This window comes from Camelus dromedarius, chromosome 15 (assembly GCF_036321535.1).
Source record: "Camelus dromedarius isolate mCamDro1 chromosome 15, mCamDro1.pat, whole genome shotgun sequence".
In the NCBI taxonomy this organism is placed as follows: Eukaryota; Metazoa; Chordata; class Mammalia; order Artiodactyla; family Camelidae; genus Camelus; species Camelus dromedarius.
In genome coordinates, this window is record NC_087450.1 from 50,780,733 (window position 1) to 50,797,411 (window position 16,679).

Here is a 16,679-nt window from a genome sequence, read left to right on the forward strand (position 1 = left end):
GAGTTCCTGGAGGGTCCCCTGGTTGGCCTCCAGCCCTGTGCTGCCACAATCGCTCTTCTGGAGAGGAAGTGGGATAAAGGGAGAGCCTTTGAAGCCTGTCCGTACAGGCTGTCCTTCCAGCTAACGGGGGCTCTCTGGGGAATGTATGTTTGACTTTCTATTCCCGGTAATATAAGTTCAAATGTTTACGGATGTTTGAAGCTGGGATGAAAGCATTTCTAGTCATGCTGCTAGAATCTGTGAGGCTTTTCTTTTCTTTCTTTCTTTTTTTTTTTTTTTAACTTGGGTTACTTGGCTGGGGAAAGGAATGTAGTGTGAGGATCAGAGTTAATCCTTGAGGCAGGTAAACCTGGATGGAGCTGGACGGCAGAGTCCCGGCCTCCTAAACTGGGAGCCTGGGACGCTGGCCAGAGGCGCCTGGAGGTCAGGAGGGTGAGTGGAAGGTCGGGCAGTCCCCGGGTGTAGAGGCAAGGCAGAAGTTTCGAGAGAGACAGAACCGGGCCAGAAGGCACCGGGCCGAGCCCACCCAGACAGGGACGGGCGGGGCAGCGGGCCGGGGTCAGGTACCGCGCCGCTGGCCAGCTTGTCCCAGACATTCCGCGTCCGCCGCGGCGGGAATGCGCGGACCAGGCTGCACGCAGCCCCTGGGCGGGTTCGCGGGGCGGGGCGTACGCTCGTGGGGCGTGGCCCAAGGCCACGGGGAGGGGCTCAGGGCCGCGGGACCTTTAAATTAGCCGCCCGCGCGCCGGGCACCGGCCTGCGACTGACCCAGCCAGAGAGTGAGCCACGACCCGCCGACAGACACGGGCAAAAGCACCGAGCCAGTCATGCCGCGCCACCTCCCGGGACTGCTCCTGCTGCTCTGGCCTCTGCTGCTGCTGCTGCTGCCGCCCCCCGCCGCCCCCGGCCCCCAGGCCCGACCGGGCTTCCGGAGGTTGGGGACTCGCGGCCCAGGGGGCAGCCCTGGACGCCGTTCCGCTCTGGCCGCCCCCACCGGCGCGCCGTATGCGGGGGTCGGCGGCGCAGGTATGGCCTGGGCGAGGGCGGGAGAGGGGCCAGGCCGAGAGGGACGCCCAGAGGGCCCCAGGGAGGGAGCCCTGGCAGGAGGGCGGGAGGGAGATCCAGGGCCGGTGCCAGCAGGGTGGATGGGTGGGCAGGGGAATCCAGCGTCGAATGAGGAGGAAAAGCCTCCGTCATCCGACAGGTGTGTTTTCCATCCCAGTCTGCGCCAGACCACGGTGCAGGAGAATGATCCCCTCCCCAACGAACTCTGGAAAACTGAGGTCCAGAGAAGGGAAGGGAGATGCCCAAGGGCACTCATAGCCAGGGCTAGACTTTGAATCTCCAGAAGCTCGAACTCTAGCAACTGCCCCCTGAGATTTGGGCAGGGAGGATGGGGCAACTGTGGGAACACAGGGTATCTCCCAGCTCTCTGCCCATTCCCACCTTTGGTTCAGTTAAACCCTTCCTGAGATTCTGCTTTTAGTTCTCTGATTGACTGGGTCCCAGCCCCAACCTGTACTCTCTTACATTCTCAAACACTCAAGACACTTTGGGTCTTTGGCGAACAATTTCATTTCTCTTTTGGATCAGTAGTTGGTTCCTGTGGCAGAGCAAAGCTCCTAGAGCAGCAGAGCTGGAAGATCATCTGACTGAATCCCTAACAGTACATGTAGGGAAACTGAGGATTGTCAAACCAAAGGGACTCAGCAAATCAGTCTCAGAGCCTGGGGTAAAACTCAGAGCTCAGGTATTCCAAGCATGGGTCTTTCTACTGCTCCAAGCTACCAAGCTCTTAATATGGTTTATATGAGATTTTATCTTCATTACCAAAAAGTCCAGCTTCAGACTTGTTAAAGAGAGGCTGCACCAAACCATTTTCTGGATGTTCAGTCTCATCTGGCCAGTTTCATCTGCCTCAGCCTGATTTGTGTTGTTTACCCCTCCTGCACCTTTCTGGATAATGTTGATGAAAAGCACAAGGGATTCTTCCCTGCACCAGCTCCACTGGGCTGGATTTGAAATGGTGAGAGCATTGTCATTGAGACAGGCTGTGCCAGGGTTTACAATGGTTAAATTCAGCTGGTAGCTAGTTGGTTGCTCCAGGCCAGGCAGGAATGGGGGTAGGGGAGAAACCTATCTCCCAGAAGTAAATATTACCTCTGGTCCTGATCCACTTCCCTTGGGGATGGAACTGGGAGAGAGAGGAAGGATTCTGCATTGGGTGGTCATATTTCCCCTAAGCAGCACTTGTCCTTCATTACCTGGGATCCAACTCAATATTGAATGATAATTCTTTAACAAACACCACATTCCACTCTTTTCCAAATTCCCTCCTTTTTGCATCCAGAAATTGCTAAGCTTTGTTATGGGCTTTTATTTCTAGTGGAACTATCAGAAATTGACACTTATTGTGAATAAGGAAACATTTTAGGAAATTCAGATTCTCCATTTTCTTGGTTTCTGAGAATCAAAGTGCTGTTAACTAGTAAAGAGGAATGAGATTCAAAAACAGTGAGGAGAGGGTCCAAATCAGGAAGTAAGCAGATACTCAAAGAATGTCCTGCCATCCGAGTCAGGCCCCCTGTATTTTCTATTCCTGCGGTAATAAATTACCACAAACTTAATGGCTTAATACAACACACATTTATTATCTAGGAATTCTGTAGATCAGAACTCTGACACTAGTCTCACTGGACTAAAATTAAGGTGTCAGCAGGGCTGCGTTCCTTTTGGAAAGATCTTAGGGGAGAATCCGTTTCTTTGCCTTTTCCAGTTTGCAGAGGCTGCTCTCATTCCTTGGTTCATGGCTTTCCCCCTCCGTTTTCAAAGCCACCAAAGGCAGTGTGAGTCCTTCTCACATGCCATCTCTCAGATTTCCTCTTCTGCCTCCCTCTGCCGCTTTTACGGGCTTCTGTAATTACATAGGACCCACCAGAATAATCCAGGATAGCCTCCTCATCGCAAGTCTTTAATCACACCTGCAACATCCCCTTTACTACATAAATTAACATACTTACAGATTCTGGGGATTAGGATATGGACATATTCATGAGGTGGGGGGGATTATTCTGCCCACCTCACCCTCTGTAACCTCCCATAGATGATTCCATCTGAAAAACCAAGTAGAGAAGGAAGGAATCCTACATGTTTACTTATAAGAACATAACCTAGATTTTAGTAAGGGCATCAGTTGGGTGTTAGTGACAGCAGTGTTAGAGACATAGTTTTCCTTTTATTCCAGTTATGCAAAAACATCCAGATCCATCCTCCAGAAAGATTTTCTTCTTCTTTGCTCTTGATGCATAGCAATCAGGGATGAAATGAAATTCTGGAGTTGTTAAAAAAAATAAAAAAGAATTAATTCTTTTTGACTTAGCTAAATACATGACATACAGCATATTTCAGGCTGGTGGCTCAAAGTCAACATGCAGGATGTTGACTAGGTACATGGGATAATGTTGATTTCTGTGGTGGAAAATGTTGCCTCAGAGAGAGGCAACCATGCAGGGAAAAGTCCCTTTGGGATAGGAGTTAGGAAACCTGGAGTCCAATCCATGTTCTACAGCTTTCAAGCTCTTATACCTCCTTGAGACTCAGGTTTCTCATCTGTAAAATGGGTATAAAAACAACCTCTGCATCTCTGACATCATAGGGTTGTGGTGTTGGAATCCTGTGATCGCCAAAATGTTATTGAAAGTAGAATATTATTTATTTTTCTAATTAATACATCTAGGAATCAGGATAAAACCAAGAGGATAGTTTTCAGTTTTTAAAAGAAATCTATATAGATGCATAATTCCTGTTCCAGACAGGGCTTTTTCTGTCATCAACTGCTTAGCCTAGGAATTTATTTTGAACAAATAAATACCTATTTCTTTTCCCCCTACACACGAAGTAAATTGCCTTCTTAGAGTAGCATCAATTTTCAGCCCCCTATTAGGAAAGAAAAGACCCTAATGACACGTCATGCTCAGGTATCTCGTTTCCATTTAGGGCTTGGTGTATATGATGTGTGTGTGCGTGTGTGTGTGGGTATGTGCTGAAACAGAAGGAGGAATGACCTGAAAAAAGCTTCTCTCTTAGCCTGGCCAGACTTTTGGACTTGATTTTGGTGGCTAGGAGAGAGAGGAGAGTAGAATGAGATTGTCAGGGGGGAATGAATAAGACGAGATGAAAACAGAAATGTACTATGTAGCTACAATGTGCCAGGTCCTTTTGGGTGGGAAAGATACAAGTTCCTTGAGGGCAGAGAATCTGGCTGACTTGCTTTAGTAGCCCTTTGGCTTAATACCCAGTAAGCTTTCAAGAAAAAAATTTGGTAAATGAAAAATGAAAGCGGTCACTAAGAGAGTTTGGTGGGGGAAGTAGGATAGAGACCATGTCAAAAATCTCTGCTTCTTAAAACAAGACATGCTCACAAAGATGCAAATGCAATACGCATGGACCAGATTAAGTTCCACTTAATCTGTTTCTTTCCACTTTCAAGCTATAGCTCAGGGCTGGCTGGGCCCCAAAGTTCACTAAACAGGAGTGAATGACCAGTTGGAGGGAGAATTTAGGGCCACTCTGGAGTAGTCTTCACCACCTTGGGAGTGGAGGAAAAAAATGAAGCCACCAGGAGAACACGTGTGCCTCAACTCAAGCTGCCGTTGCCTGAGGGGTCTGTGAGGCCTGGGCAGGGGAGTGAGCTGTGAGGCTGCCCTGAGTTCACCTGTCACATGGTTCAGGAACACTGTCCCGTTGACTCAGGTGCACAAAGTGCCCAAGAAAGGTCTGGAATCCATTTATTCCTGAGAGTCAAGAGGAAACTTTGAGCAAAACTTTACGCAGAGGGATGAGACTCCAAGTGAAATTTCAGGACTCAGCCAGTCTATAGAAGAGATATTTAGGGGAAGTCACACCTTTATGTGAATTCTCACTAGTGAGTTCTGAAAGCCTCAATGCTTTCAACATCCAAACGGAGGGTGGTCTTGGGCAAGTTAGCAGACAGGGGTAATATGGGGTCAGAGGATGCTGTGTTGCCTGCTCTCCAATCCCAGAGCTCTCCAGGTGGGAGAACTGCCGGGTTTCTGACTGTGGTCTGATCATGGCTTGGTCATTTCTGTTCCCCACACCCTTATTTGCAGGTATTTGCAAGAGCAGGCCCTTGGACTTGGTGTTTATCATTGATAGCTCCCGTAGTGTACGGCCCCTGGAGTTCACCAAAGTGAAAACATTTGTCTCGCGGATAATCGACACTCTGGACATCGGGGCTGCGGACACGCGGGTGGCAGTGGTGAACTACGCTAGCACCGTGAAGACTGAGTTTCATCTCGGTACCCACTCAGATAAGCAGTCCCTGAAACGGGCTGTGGCGCGGATCACACCGTTGTCTACAGGCACCATGTCCGGCCTGGCCATCCAGACAGCGATGGACGAAGCCTTTACAGTGGAGGCAGGAGCTCGGGGGCCCACTTCCAACATCCCTAAGGTGGCCATCATCGTGACAGATGGGCGGCCCCAGGACCAGGTGAACGAGGTGGCGGCTCGGGCCCGGGCGACGGGTATTGAGCTCTACGCTGTGGGTGTGGACCGGGCAGACATGGAGTCCCTCAAGCTGATGGCCAGTGAACCCCTGGACGAGCACGTTTTCTACGTGGAGACCTATGGGGTCATTGAGAAACTTTCCTCTAGATTCCAGAAAACCTTCTGTGGTAAGTCTTTGCTTCCAACTAGAAAGGATCTTATAGTCAGACATTGTGCATCCGAAGAAAAAGAGATTTCTTCTTTTTTTTCTTTCTTTTGGTGGAGATTTTAAGGAAAACTTTTATAAATAATGCTTTTTTGTGCTTTTTTTTTTAACGAACTTAAACACACTTTGTTGGTTTAGGAATATAGCTGCCTTATATATATAACTTGGTTTGCTCATAAAATCTTCATGTTTGCATTAGAAATGTGAAGTTCTGGAAATATCCAGGATAAATGATCCTGCTGTTCCCTGACGGGGTCAGGAAAAAAAAATTAAAAACTCAAGACACCTCTTTTCTCCCTTCTGCCCACCACAGTTTCTCCAGATATTTTCTTTAGTTTTACCATCTCTAGGTTTAACAGAACCCTGTTTGTTTTCCTGCAGAAGACGGCGAAGTGTGTCTGTCCACAGAAGAATCAGCTGGCTTATATTTCAGCGTAACTGTCGGAGTGCACACTAGGGAATACGCTAGTGTTCATATTGGCTCTTTCTCAGATTATTCCTTGTGGATGGGCAGGATTAGGGACCAGGGAGACTGGGATTTAGCTCACTTGTGAGCTAGCAAGAAGCAGGGTATATTTTGTTTTTGTTTTTTTGTTTTTTGATCGTTCTGTTAGTGTCTTCCTTTCCTCCTTTAGGATGGAGTTTAAATACGAACGTGCTGATTTAATTAGAATTGTTAGCATGTATCAGCCAAACCCACGAATATGAATCCATTCAAAGCTGATGTTGCTTTTAGTCACTGATCAGGATTGTGAATTTGTGGGACTCAAACTTTTTAATTTTAATTATTTTATTTTTGTTTTTCATCTTAAAATTTCTATTTTTCTCTGTATTCATGCTTTTTTTTTTTTTATCATTTGGAGATAATCTTTCAAAGCCCCCTATGGAATTATCCAGGCAGGTGTGGACAGATTTCCAGTTCAGGTGAATTTTAGCAGTGTTATTATTTTTTTTTTTAGAGGAGGGATATATTTAGTTTATTTATTTTTAGAGAAGGTACTGGGGATTGAACCCAGGACCTCCTGCATACTAAGCACGCACTTTACCACTTGAGCTATACCCCGGCCCTGCCCCGTTCAGGTGAATTTTAAAATGTAGATACCTTTGGCTATATAATCTATTCCACATTTTGTATTATCAACATGCATTTATTGATCACTGATGATACAAAGAGAAAGGTAGTCCCTCTCTACTATCCAGCAACAGTCTGAGGATGGGGATGAGACAAACAAGTGAATCAATAACTACAATTGTAAATTTCAAGAAGACTTTTTATATAAATGAAGGTGAAACTCAGCAATCAACAATTTGTCAGGAAATGGGAGATGAAGTCTCGGTCAGGACCTAAGCCAGACCTGGCCGGGGCCCCCTTGTCTTTCTTGCCCCAGGACACTGGGCCTTCACAAGCTGTCCTTGGCTTTGGTGGCATCTACTCGGCATTCATTGGTTTCCCAAAAGAAAATGGCTTTCTTTCTCCCAGGAAAACCCCTTGTGCTTGTGGGTGAGAGCTTTTCCAAAAAGATACTAGTCTATGACAAGACTGGGTCTCAAAGCTAGCACCTGGGGTTGGGGGTTGAAGGACATAAAGTAACAAGTGGTGAGTGGCCATCTTTTCATTCTGGTACAAAAGGCCTGCTTGTTCTGGGGAAAAATGTCCTCTCTATGGAAAAAAGACTGAGGGGTAGCTTGTTGTAGTCAACGGGCTGGAAAGATTATTCCATGAAAAGGCCCTTCTTGGGAAAATATTAGCCTTGTCCTGTTGCCAAAAAGTGGATGCTGGGTAACCTGCCACAGGGGTGCTGGCCTCCTCCAACAGGCCTCCTTGGTTTCTCAGAAATGACTCCATTCATTGATTCTTCTATCAAAACATGTCACTAGGAAAATAGTAAAATCCAAAGAGATAGAAATGACTCCAGGAGCAAAAAGATGGAGATGCAGTTTAGCTAACATCATCTTATTTATTGTGTTTTTCCTTTTCTTTTTAATGGTTTGTGTATAGCATATGAGTTTATTCTCCTGGCAGATAGGAGAGCCCCTAAGGTTGCATGCAAATACATTTGAGTTTAGGAACCCATGTTGCATATTCAGAAGACAGTTACCTGCATTGCCCTCCACCATTTGCATGTTCAAACACATATTGCTGCCCAAGAGTGAGTGGGTTCCAGGCCAAGAGGAATGTCTGAGTGTGAATTCTGTTTAGACACAAACTATAGAACCCTTGCAAACTGGGTTCTGGCTGCAGTGGGACCACTAGCTCGTAGAACTTCAGGAAGTACTTTATTGTTCTCCCTGTTTCTTGTTGGGAAGCAAAAGTCTTTTTTTCTGGTCAGGTGGATATGCTGAATAAAATATCAAATTGCCTGCCTTCTGTCAATGTTTGGCTAGGGCTCCAAATTCAAAATTCTCTTTCTCCTTTGAGAAGTCAACCTCAAGATCTATGATTTTAAATTAGTAACATTACTAGTTACTAATTTAAACATTACTAAGAGTGGTATTTGTAATAGGCCAGGGACAGAGGAAAAGAGCCAGTTTTTACAGTGAACTAAAGATAGCATTGGAGAGGAACCCAGAGAGCAATGTGTTTTTGACATGGGAGAGAAAGTATCTAAAATGCTTCTTACGTGTCGACGTTGACTGTTATAAATTTCTTTGCACAGCTCCGGACCCGTGCATGCTTGGCACACACCAGTGCCAGCACGTGTGTGTCAGTGACGGGGAAGGCAAGCACCACTGTGAGTGCAGCCAGGGCTATTCGCTGAATGCTGATAAGAAGACGTGTTCAGGTGAGGGCTGCTTAGGGGATGGCGGCTGATTGCGACTGACGCGGGGACTCACTCTCTGGGCTGTAGACTGGCTTTATGCTTTTCTCCTCACTGCCTTTTGGCTGGTTTTCTGTTATCAACTATTTTCCCTGAGAGGGAACAGGAGAAGAAAAGTGAGATAATACATAAAACAGCCTCTGATGGGACTTATTACTAGTTTTAGAGAGAAGGGCCAGTAGGGAAAAGGGCTAGTGTGGAAAGGGGCCCAAACTTTTGGTCCTTTTGAGGATTTGAATTTTTTTCCTGGATTTATTTAATTAAATAATTAATTAAATACAAGCTACTCTGGCCTCTGTGACTGTAGACACTTGTGGAATCTAGAAATGGAAGAAAACTTAGGGAGGTTCTCACACATCAGCCATATGGGTCATCACATACAGTCAGTGAAGAATGGGAATTAGGTCCATTTTGTAAAAATCCTAGAAAAAAGTTTTTGAGAGGAAGAAAACTTAGAGATTATTTAATTCAACATACTCATTTTATAGGTTGTGAAACTGAGACCTAAGGAAGGGAAAAGAATAATCCTCGTCATGGGGCCTGGTAGTGAAGGAGCCAAGACCAGGGGTCGTCGGTTCCTAACCTCCAGTCCAGTAGTCTCCTTCTTGTGCCAGTCTGTCTTGTTTCATTAGCATTGTGTGTGTGTGTGTGTGTGTGTGTGTGTGTGTGTGTGTGTGTGGTATGGCCCACAATCATTTATTTACCACGCTTCCGGTACGTTGACATTTGTCCTGATCGTCTTTTGATAGCTATTGATAAGTGTGCTCTTAACACTCATGGGTGTGAACACATCTGTGTGAACGACAGAGCGGGCTCCTACCACTGTGAGTGCTACGAGGGTTATACCTTAAATGAAGACAGGAAAACGTGTTCCGGTAAGTGGGGCAGGGGGCTTTACTATTGCTTCCCTGTCTACCTGCCTCCCTAGCCAGCGTTATGGAGGGGGGTCCATCGATGGGGAACTTGGTCTCTTTTCCTCTCTCGCCATCTTGGGCTTTTCCCACCTCTTATTAGAAACGTTAGAAACAGCAGCATGTGTGTATCATGACCCACATGTGTGAGTGTGTTGTTCATTTCCTTCTCTGTACCCAGCCCCCAACAGTCCTTTCCAGATGCTAAAGACACTCCAGTAAATTAAAATCACATAACACTCCACAAGATACTTATTACTTACAAAGGGAAAAACAGTAAGTTCATAGTGGAGAAACCTGGCAGACACCACTTCAGCCAAGTGAGCAAAATTACGTCACCAGCAATGACACATAGTGATGTTGTGGATCCCCTGACATGATGTTCTGAGGGCCCAACAGCACATCTGTGGTATTCTTGCTGAAAACTCAGAATCATGAGGAAGCCTCAGACGAACCCAAGTTGAGAGACATTCTACAAAATAATTTTTCAGTAATTTTCAAAAGTGCCACTGTCATGAAAGGCAAAGAAAGGCTGAGGAAATGTCCCAGATTGGAGGAAACTAAGGAGATGTGACAACTTAATGCACTTTGTGATCCTCGACTGGATCCTGGACCAGAAAAAGGACGTTAGTGGTGGAACCATTGGCAAAACTTGAAAAAGGTCTAAAGATTACTTAATAGCATTGTATCAGTGCTAATTTTCTGGTTTGATAATGATACTGTGCTTGTATAGGATGTTAACATTTGGGGAAATGGGGTGAAGTGCAGGACTTTTTGTACTATTTTTGCAACTTTTTCGTGAGCCTGAAGTGATTTCAAAATGAACAGTTCAAAGATTAAAAAATAGTTTAAAAATATGTCAGTACAGAGAAAAGATCACTGAGTGGCAAGTTGGGTCTTGAGTTCTGATGCTGCTCTGAGTCAGTTGGTCTCCTTTGGACTCAGTTTCCTTATTTTTTACGAGAGAGGGTTGAGCTATGGTTTCTTCAAACTCTAGTTCAATGTCTTTCTGAATCTAGTATAATTAGCCCCACAACTGTTGGAATCCCTCAGATTCAGCATAAATACAACAAACCTACAAGGAATGCTTTACAGAGTATTTATGAGATACTCAGATTTTGAAAACTCAGTAAAAATGATTGTGAACATGAGTTGAGGAAGATAGAAGAATAAGTATTATGTGTGTACGATTTTGTTTTACTCAGCTAATTTCTTGGTAAGAACAAATATGACTGATGACTTTGAATGGTTTCTAATCAGTTTTCTGCTTCTGCATTTCTACCTACAAATAAGAAGATTTCTCTATATGGGTAATAAAAGACTTTTTCACGTTTAATTTCTTTTCTTCTGGACGTTCGTTTGGCAGCTCAAGATCAGTGTGCTCTTGGTACACATGGCTGTCAGCATGTTTGTGTGAATGACAGAGCTGGATCCTACCACTGTGAATGTTATGAGGGCTACACTCTGAATGAAGATAAAAAAACATGTTCAGGTAAAGTCCATTCAATAAACCCTTTCACATGTGGCTCTTTCTACTGTGGTGAAACCAACTTGCAATTTACCAAGAGAAGATTCTTAAAGGTAATGTAAAGAGTCGGGGCCTCAGACATTCTACCATGTTTACAGACCAAGACACAGTGCTCAGAGGGCAATGAGCTCATTAGGTTTTGCAAACACAGCTTACTTCAGAAAATTACTTGGAAATGGGTAGGGAGTAGGGGATATGAGAAAAGCTAATTGAATGCAGGGTCCTTATCCAGGAAAATTTTATAGCTCTGTAAAGCAAATAGGAAACTTTAGAGGAAGTCAGTTGGACAGTAACTATTTGGTGTGATAGGCTGAAGTGATCTTTTTCCAATTAAAACTTGGCCTGGAACTTTTCTGTAGCGTTAATCTTAAAGCTGGATCGTTTCAGTAAATGAGACTTTGTAAATGACTGAATTAGACCCACACAGATCTTCCAGTAAGTTTGAAGCAAGTCCTTTCCTGACAGTTTCTCTATGATCAATCTTGGGTGAATCTGAGCCTTATGACTTGGTGAGGGAGCCTATGCCAGCACTGCTAATCCTCATTAGTTTGATTTAAACTCACTGGCAGAACAGGGTGGCATTTATAATGTAAAAACACTCCTTAGAGAAGCTCCTAGCTCTCCGAGTGGTGTTTCGTTTTAGCATATTCAATATTTTTTTTAGGTTTTATGTATATTTTCTTCTCCCTTGAGGAGATATATTATATGACCTTTTCAAGAGAGATTAAAAGAAATGGAATATCACCAAGTCTCCTTTTTTTAAAAAAATGAGATCAGTAAAAGAGTACTGAGCAGCTATTTATTCCCAGGACTGTGCTAAGCACTGTGGGGCTATAAAGTGGAAGCTTCTGCCTCTGGGTGCAAAGAGAACCAGCACCTTAAGGAAGCAGGGACTAAGTAGTCAGGGACTGGTGGTACTAAGAGCGGCAGAGGTAGAATGTCTGGACCAGACACAGAGAGGGTGGGGCTGGAGGTGGGCTTTGGAAGGTAGGGAAGGTTTAGATGGAGAGAGGCAAGGGCAAGGGGCGTGGCTTGTGTTGGTTTGTTCAGGGGCGGACTAAATCACCTGGATGGAGAGGCCTCATGGTCACACATCTCAAACCATCACAAATATTCCCACTTGGTACTTTAAACTGAGGCCTTTAAACAGAAGGCCTGGAAAAAGGAAACAAAAACAAATTTGGATGTAAACTAACAGATATTATGGAATAAAAATGGAACATTTTATTAAAAAAAGAAATCAGAGAAGATTTTCAGTTAATGCAGACAACTCCAGGCAACACTTCCAGGTAACAGGAGCTGTTAGCACCGGCTGTGTACCATGTACAGTTCTAGGCATTTTAGATGCTGTCACACATTTACTGCTCACAGAAACTTTATGAGGAAACTGAGGTACAAACAGATTAAGCAACTTGCCTGTAGTCACTTGATTGCTGAGTAGCAGAGCCAGGATTTGAATCCAGGTACTTGCCCTGGTGGTGACACATTCTCTCAAACACTAAGCCATACCGTCTCATGGTAGAAAGCACAGGAGAGCAAAAGGAGATAGAAGAAAAAGACAAGATGGGGCAAGTTAGTATTTTTCATATTTTAAAGTAATAATGAATGCCATTCTAAAACTGGGGTGCATGACATGGGCCGGATTCCCTGCAATGACCTGCCTTCCCCTTGTTGGGCAGTGGGAAGGCTTGTAAATTAAACGTGGAGCCGCAGATCGGGGGCCGGAGGCTGCAGACTTGCATGCTTGTTATTTGCTGTACTTGTTGGGACCAAACCAAAGGTTCTTTTCTCCCAGAAGTCTGGGTTTGGTTTCCTATTGTAATCTGTGAATATTTTATTTCTTGCCCCACTCCCGGTCAGTTCGTAACAAGTGTGCTCTGGGCTCTCACGGTTGCCAGCACATTTGTGTGAATGACGGGGCCACCTCTTACCACTGCGATTGTTACAATGGCTACACCTTGAATGAAGACAAGAAGACATGTTCAGGTAAGATTGTCCCTTTAAGCCTAATTCACACAGCTAGGACAGTCTTCTAGGAGTAAGCTTTCTTGTCTCCAAGTCTGAAGCACAGTTCTGAGTCTTGCTCCTGGTCAGAATCCTCCAGTGGTTCCCAGCTATCTTCAGAATGGGATAATTCTACTTTTCCACCCCAGGCATTCTTTCTTCTGTGATCTGACTTCATCATTTCTCTGTTTTTTTTAAAAATACAAATTTATAAATTAAATAAGCAATGATGGAAAATAACAGAATAGGGGCTGGAGGAAACTATTTCAGGTTGGGGGGCTCTCTCTGAGGAGGTGACATTTGAAATCTGAGAATTGACAGCAGGTAGGTTGAGACTGGAGGCTGGCAGGAGGAGGGGAAGCAATGCTAGGCCCTGTGTGGTGGCTTTAGAGGGGAGAGGAAGTGAAAGGCCACCAGTGTGATGGAAGCATGACCAGCCAGGAGGAATGTGGAGTAAGATAGTTTGGAGAGTTAGGCAGGGGCCAGATTGTGCTGATATTCTGGGGCAAGGGAAATTCTATGAGAAATTCATGGAGAGTTTGAAGCAGAGGAGTGACATAATGCTGTTTATATTACACTCTAGCTGCTGTGTGAAGAGTAGATTGAAGAGGATGGAGAGCAGAGGAAATCCAGTTTGGAGGCTATTGCAGTTGGGCTAGGACAGTGGCATTGATGATAGAAGTAAACTGATTCCAGATATGTTTTGGAGGGAGGATGAATAGGGCTCGGTGATAAACTGGATGTTGGGGATAGAATGAGGGAGGAATAAGGATGGCTTTCGTATTCCACTTGAGCAGCTGGGGGTGGGGATGGGGCATCTTTATTCAGGGAAGACTGAGAGTGAAGCATATTTGGGGAAGAAAACTCAAGGGTTTTGGACTTTTGTTTTTATGCTCCTGTAGATTGTAAGCCCCAGCCCTCAAGGGCAGAATATCTCTGTATTCCTAGCGTCTACCATTATACCTGAGTTACTCAGCAGATATTTCTTCATTTGAAGTCAAGTATGGATCAGTTCTTGGGGATGGTAACAATAAGAAGGAGCAGCTTGCTTCTAGAACTTGAATACGTCTGGGTACTGTCACCTGACCTAAGTGTTTAATCTTCAGAAAAATCGGTCTTGGGCATTTTTTCTTCTCCTGGAAGGTGAGGATTCCAGCATGATTTGTAGTGGTTTAGGCTCTGACCTCACTTGTTTTAGCCATTCACTTATTTATTTGTGCAGCAAGTATTCACGGAACTACTGTCATATATCAAGTACTCTGATAGGTCCTGAGGAAAGACCTGGAGATAGATTAATATTTTGTGGTTCACAGTGTACAAGTATCACACTACTTTTGTTAAATTTATTCCTAAACATTTTATTCTTTTTGATGCTACTGTGAATGGATCCATCTCTCAAATGTCAATTGTGCAACATCCCAATTTTCCATGGGGTGTTTTAGTGAGGATGTTACACTGAGCCCCTTCTCTCACAGAGCTTATAGTTTGTCAGGCAAGATACACTGGAAAAGTGTCATAGGTACCAATTTTATACTTTGTACAGGGATGATGGGCAGGTACTTGATATTCAGTAAATACTTTGGGGTTTACTAATTAACCAATTGAGATGGGGGTTTGAGCTGGCTATCCCTGAAAGTTTCAGTAGGATTTGGACAGCTACATAGGTTATATTTAATCAAGTGAATTTGTGGTCCCCCAGCCTGATATCTTCTTTGTAGCATGTGGGAGAAAATGTAGGCGGAAAGGACTACTGCCTGTCCTCAGGCAGTACTACTACTCAGCTGGAAGATTATACGCGTTTTCAGACCTGGGAAGTTACTCTTATTTCTGTTAGGCAACTTTAGGGGCTACAATACTGAGTAGGAATAGCTGCCTCACTGAATTACAGAAAGAAATTGGGGTTAGAATTATCTTTCTCCCAGGTTCTTTGCTTGAGTGTTAATAGAAACCTGAATTTTTAGTTCCAAAGTATTTATGGGTAAGAACTAGAATTCTGAGTTCAAACCATTCAGTGGAATAAGTCTGTACAGGAAATCGGGAATTACCTAGTTTTAATCCTTAAAATATTTTAACCACACAAATAGAGGACCGTTTTCCTCATTTTCGTTTCTTACTGAGGATGCAGGATCACAAGGAGATTGCCTTATCTCTGCATTCTTGGCATCTTCTTTTTTTTTTTAAATTAAAAAATGTATTTATTTGGGGAGATAATTAGGTTTAGTTATGATCAGAAGGAGGCACTAGGGATTGAACCCAGGACCTTGTGCACGCTAAGCATGTACTCTACCACTTGAGCTATGCGCTCTACCGCTTGGGCTATACCCTCCCCCCGCACTACATCATCTTCTTAAACACTTACTTTATATCATGGAAAATTTTAGACAATCATAAAAGTATAGAGAACAATATAATGAACTCTCATGTTACTATCCCACAGCTTTGACAGCTGTAAACTTTTCCTCAGTATCTCCTAACTCAATTTCTTCTGTGACACTCAAATTCCACAGTATTTTCTCCTCTTTCTTTGTGCTCTTATATCCTTTTATCTTCTAGAGAAATGCATTTAGGTAAGTCTTAAAAATGGAAGTGCTGAATCACAGATTTCCTGATTTGCTATGATTTCTAATTAGCTGTAACACTTTGTGTACTGTCCTTCCCGTCAGCCATTGAAGAAGCACGAAGACTCATCTCCACAGAAGATGCTTGTGCATGTGAAGCCACACTGGCATTCCAGGATAAGGTCAGCTCGTATCTGCAGAGGCTGAACACCAAACATATCCTTTCTGGAAGCTTTTCTGCTTCTGCTTGAAGCAAGCCGAGGTACTAAAATTGGGCCGACATTTTAGGACATTCCACAGGATAAGGAAAAAATTCGTTACATTTTAAGATGAGCAATAGTAGTACATAGCTTTAATTTTTTAAATTTAGAATTGTTTTCAAATGTTTTAATAGATTGTTACGCCCATCTTTACTTATGTGTAAAAGCTGTGTAATTATTTCTTTTCCTAGTGCTTTTCCACAGACGTAGAAACTCCTCACTGAGCTCTGTGTAACAGATGGTGCTATTCTGCTGATTCCTTACTATGGCTTTCGTATTCAGGATCAGCTGATTAACAGGGTGTGACGGCGCAATGACACAGAGCTGTGCACTCTCTCTGTCCAGCCCAGTGGTGAAAACGCAGACTTCAAAATGGAACATAGTAGCACCTCAGCAACCTTCCAAATCAGCTGTTTAGTCAAAGAAGTCACTCAGGAAAAAGTACTTTTTCTTAGCACAGCTCAAGTGAACTGACAACACCGTTCTAGTGATCCCAGAGGAGTGGTACTTAGACTGAGATGGGGCCAACCTAGGAGTCTGCAGAGACTTTCAAGGGGTATTGGCGGGGCTGGGGGGTTGCACAGAAAATGTTAAAGGAATCAGTTTCCAAATCCTTCACTTCCTTACACTGATCTGCCTAAAATGTGACTTGGGGTCATTCTCCTAACTTTATACAAAAAAGGCATACCTCTTACTCAGCCTGCCCTTGACTAAGGTGAATTTCTTGGAAAAGTAAACTCTCCAGAGAACCAAATAAAGGGTAAACTCAACAGATTTTTAATGAAGCCCTTATAGACACGTCCCCCAATGCATTCCAATAAGAGATACATTTCTTAATTAAAACACCTTTTGTTTTAAATGATTT

General features: G+C 44.0%; 1 protein-coding gene across 1 annotated transcript; it reads left to right on the top strand.

The window, feature by feature from the left end:
- The first annotated feature begins 827 nt into the window (after positions 1–827).
- Positions 828–15,805, top strand: MATN3 (matrilin 3). Its single transcript, XM_031466624.2, has 7 exons — positions 828–1,026; positions 5,130–5,696; positions 8,392–8,517; positions 9,303–9,428; positions 10,831–10,956; positions 12,853–12,978; positions 15,660–15,805. Exons 1-7 carry the CDS (start codon positions 828–830, stop codon positions 15,803–15,805), a joined length of 1,416 nt encoding a protein of 471 aa, XP_031322484.2.
- Positions 15,806–16,679: the final 874 nt, after the last annotated feature.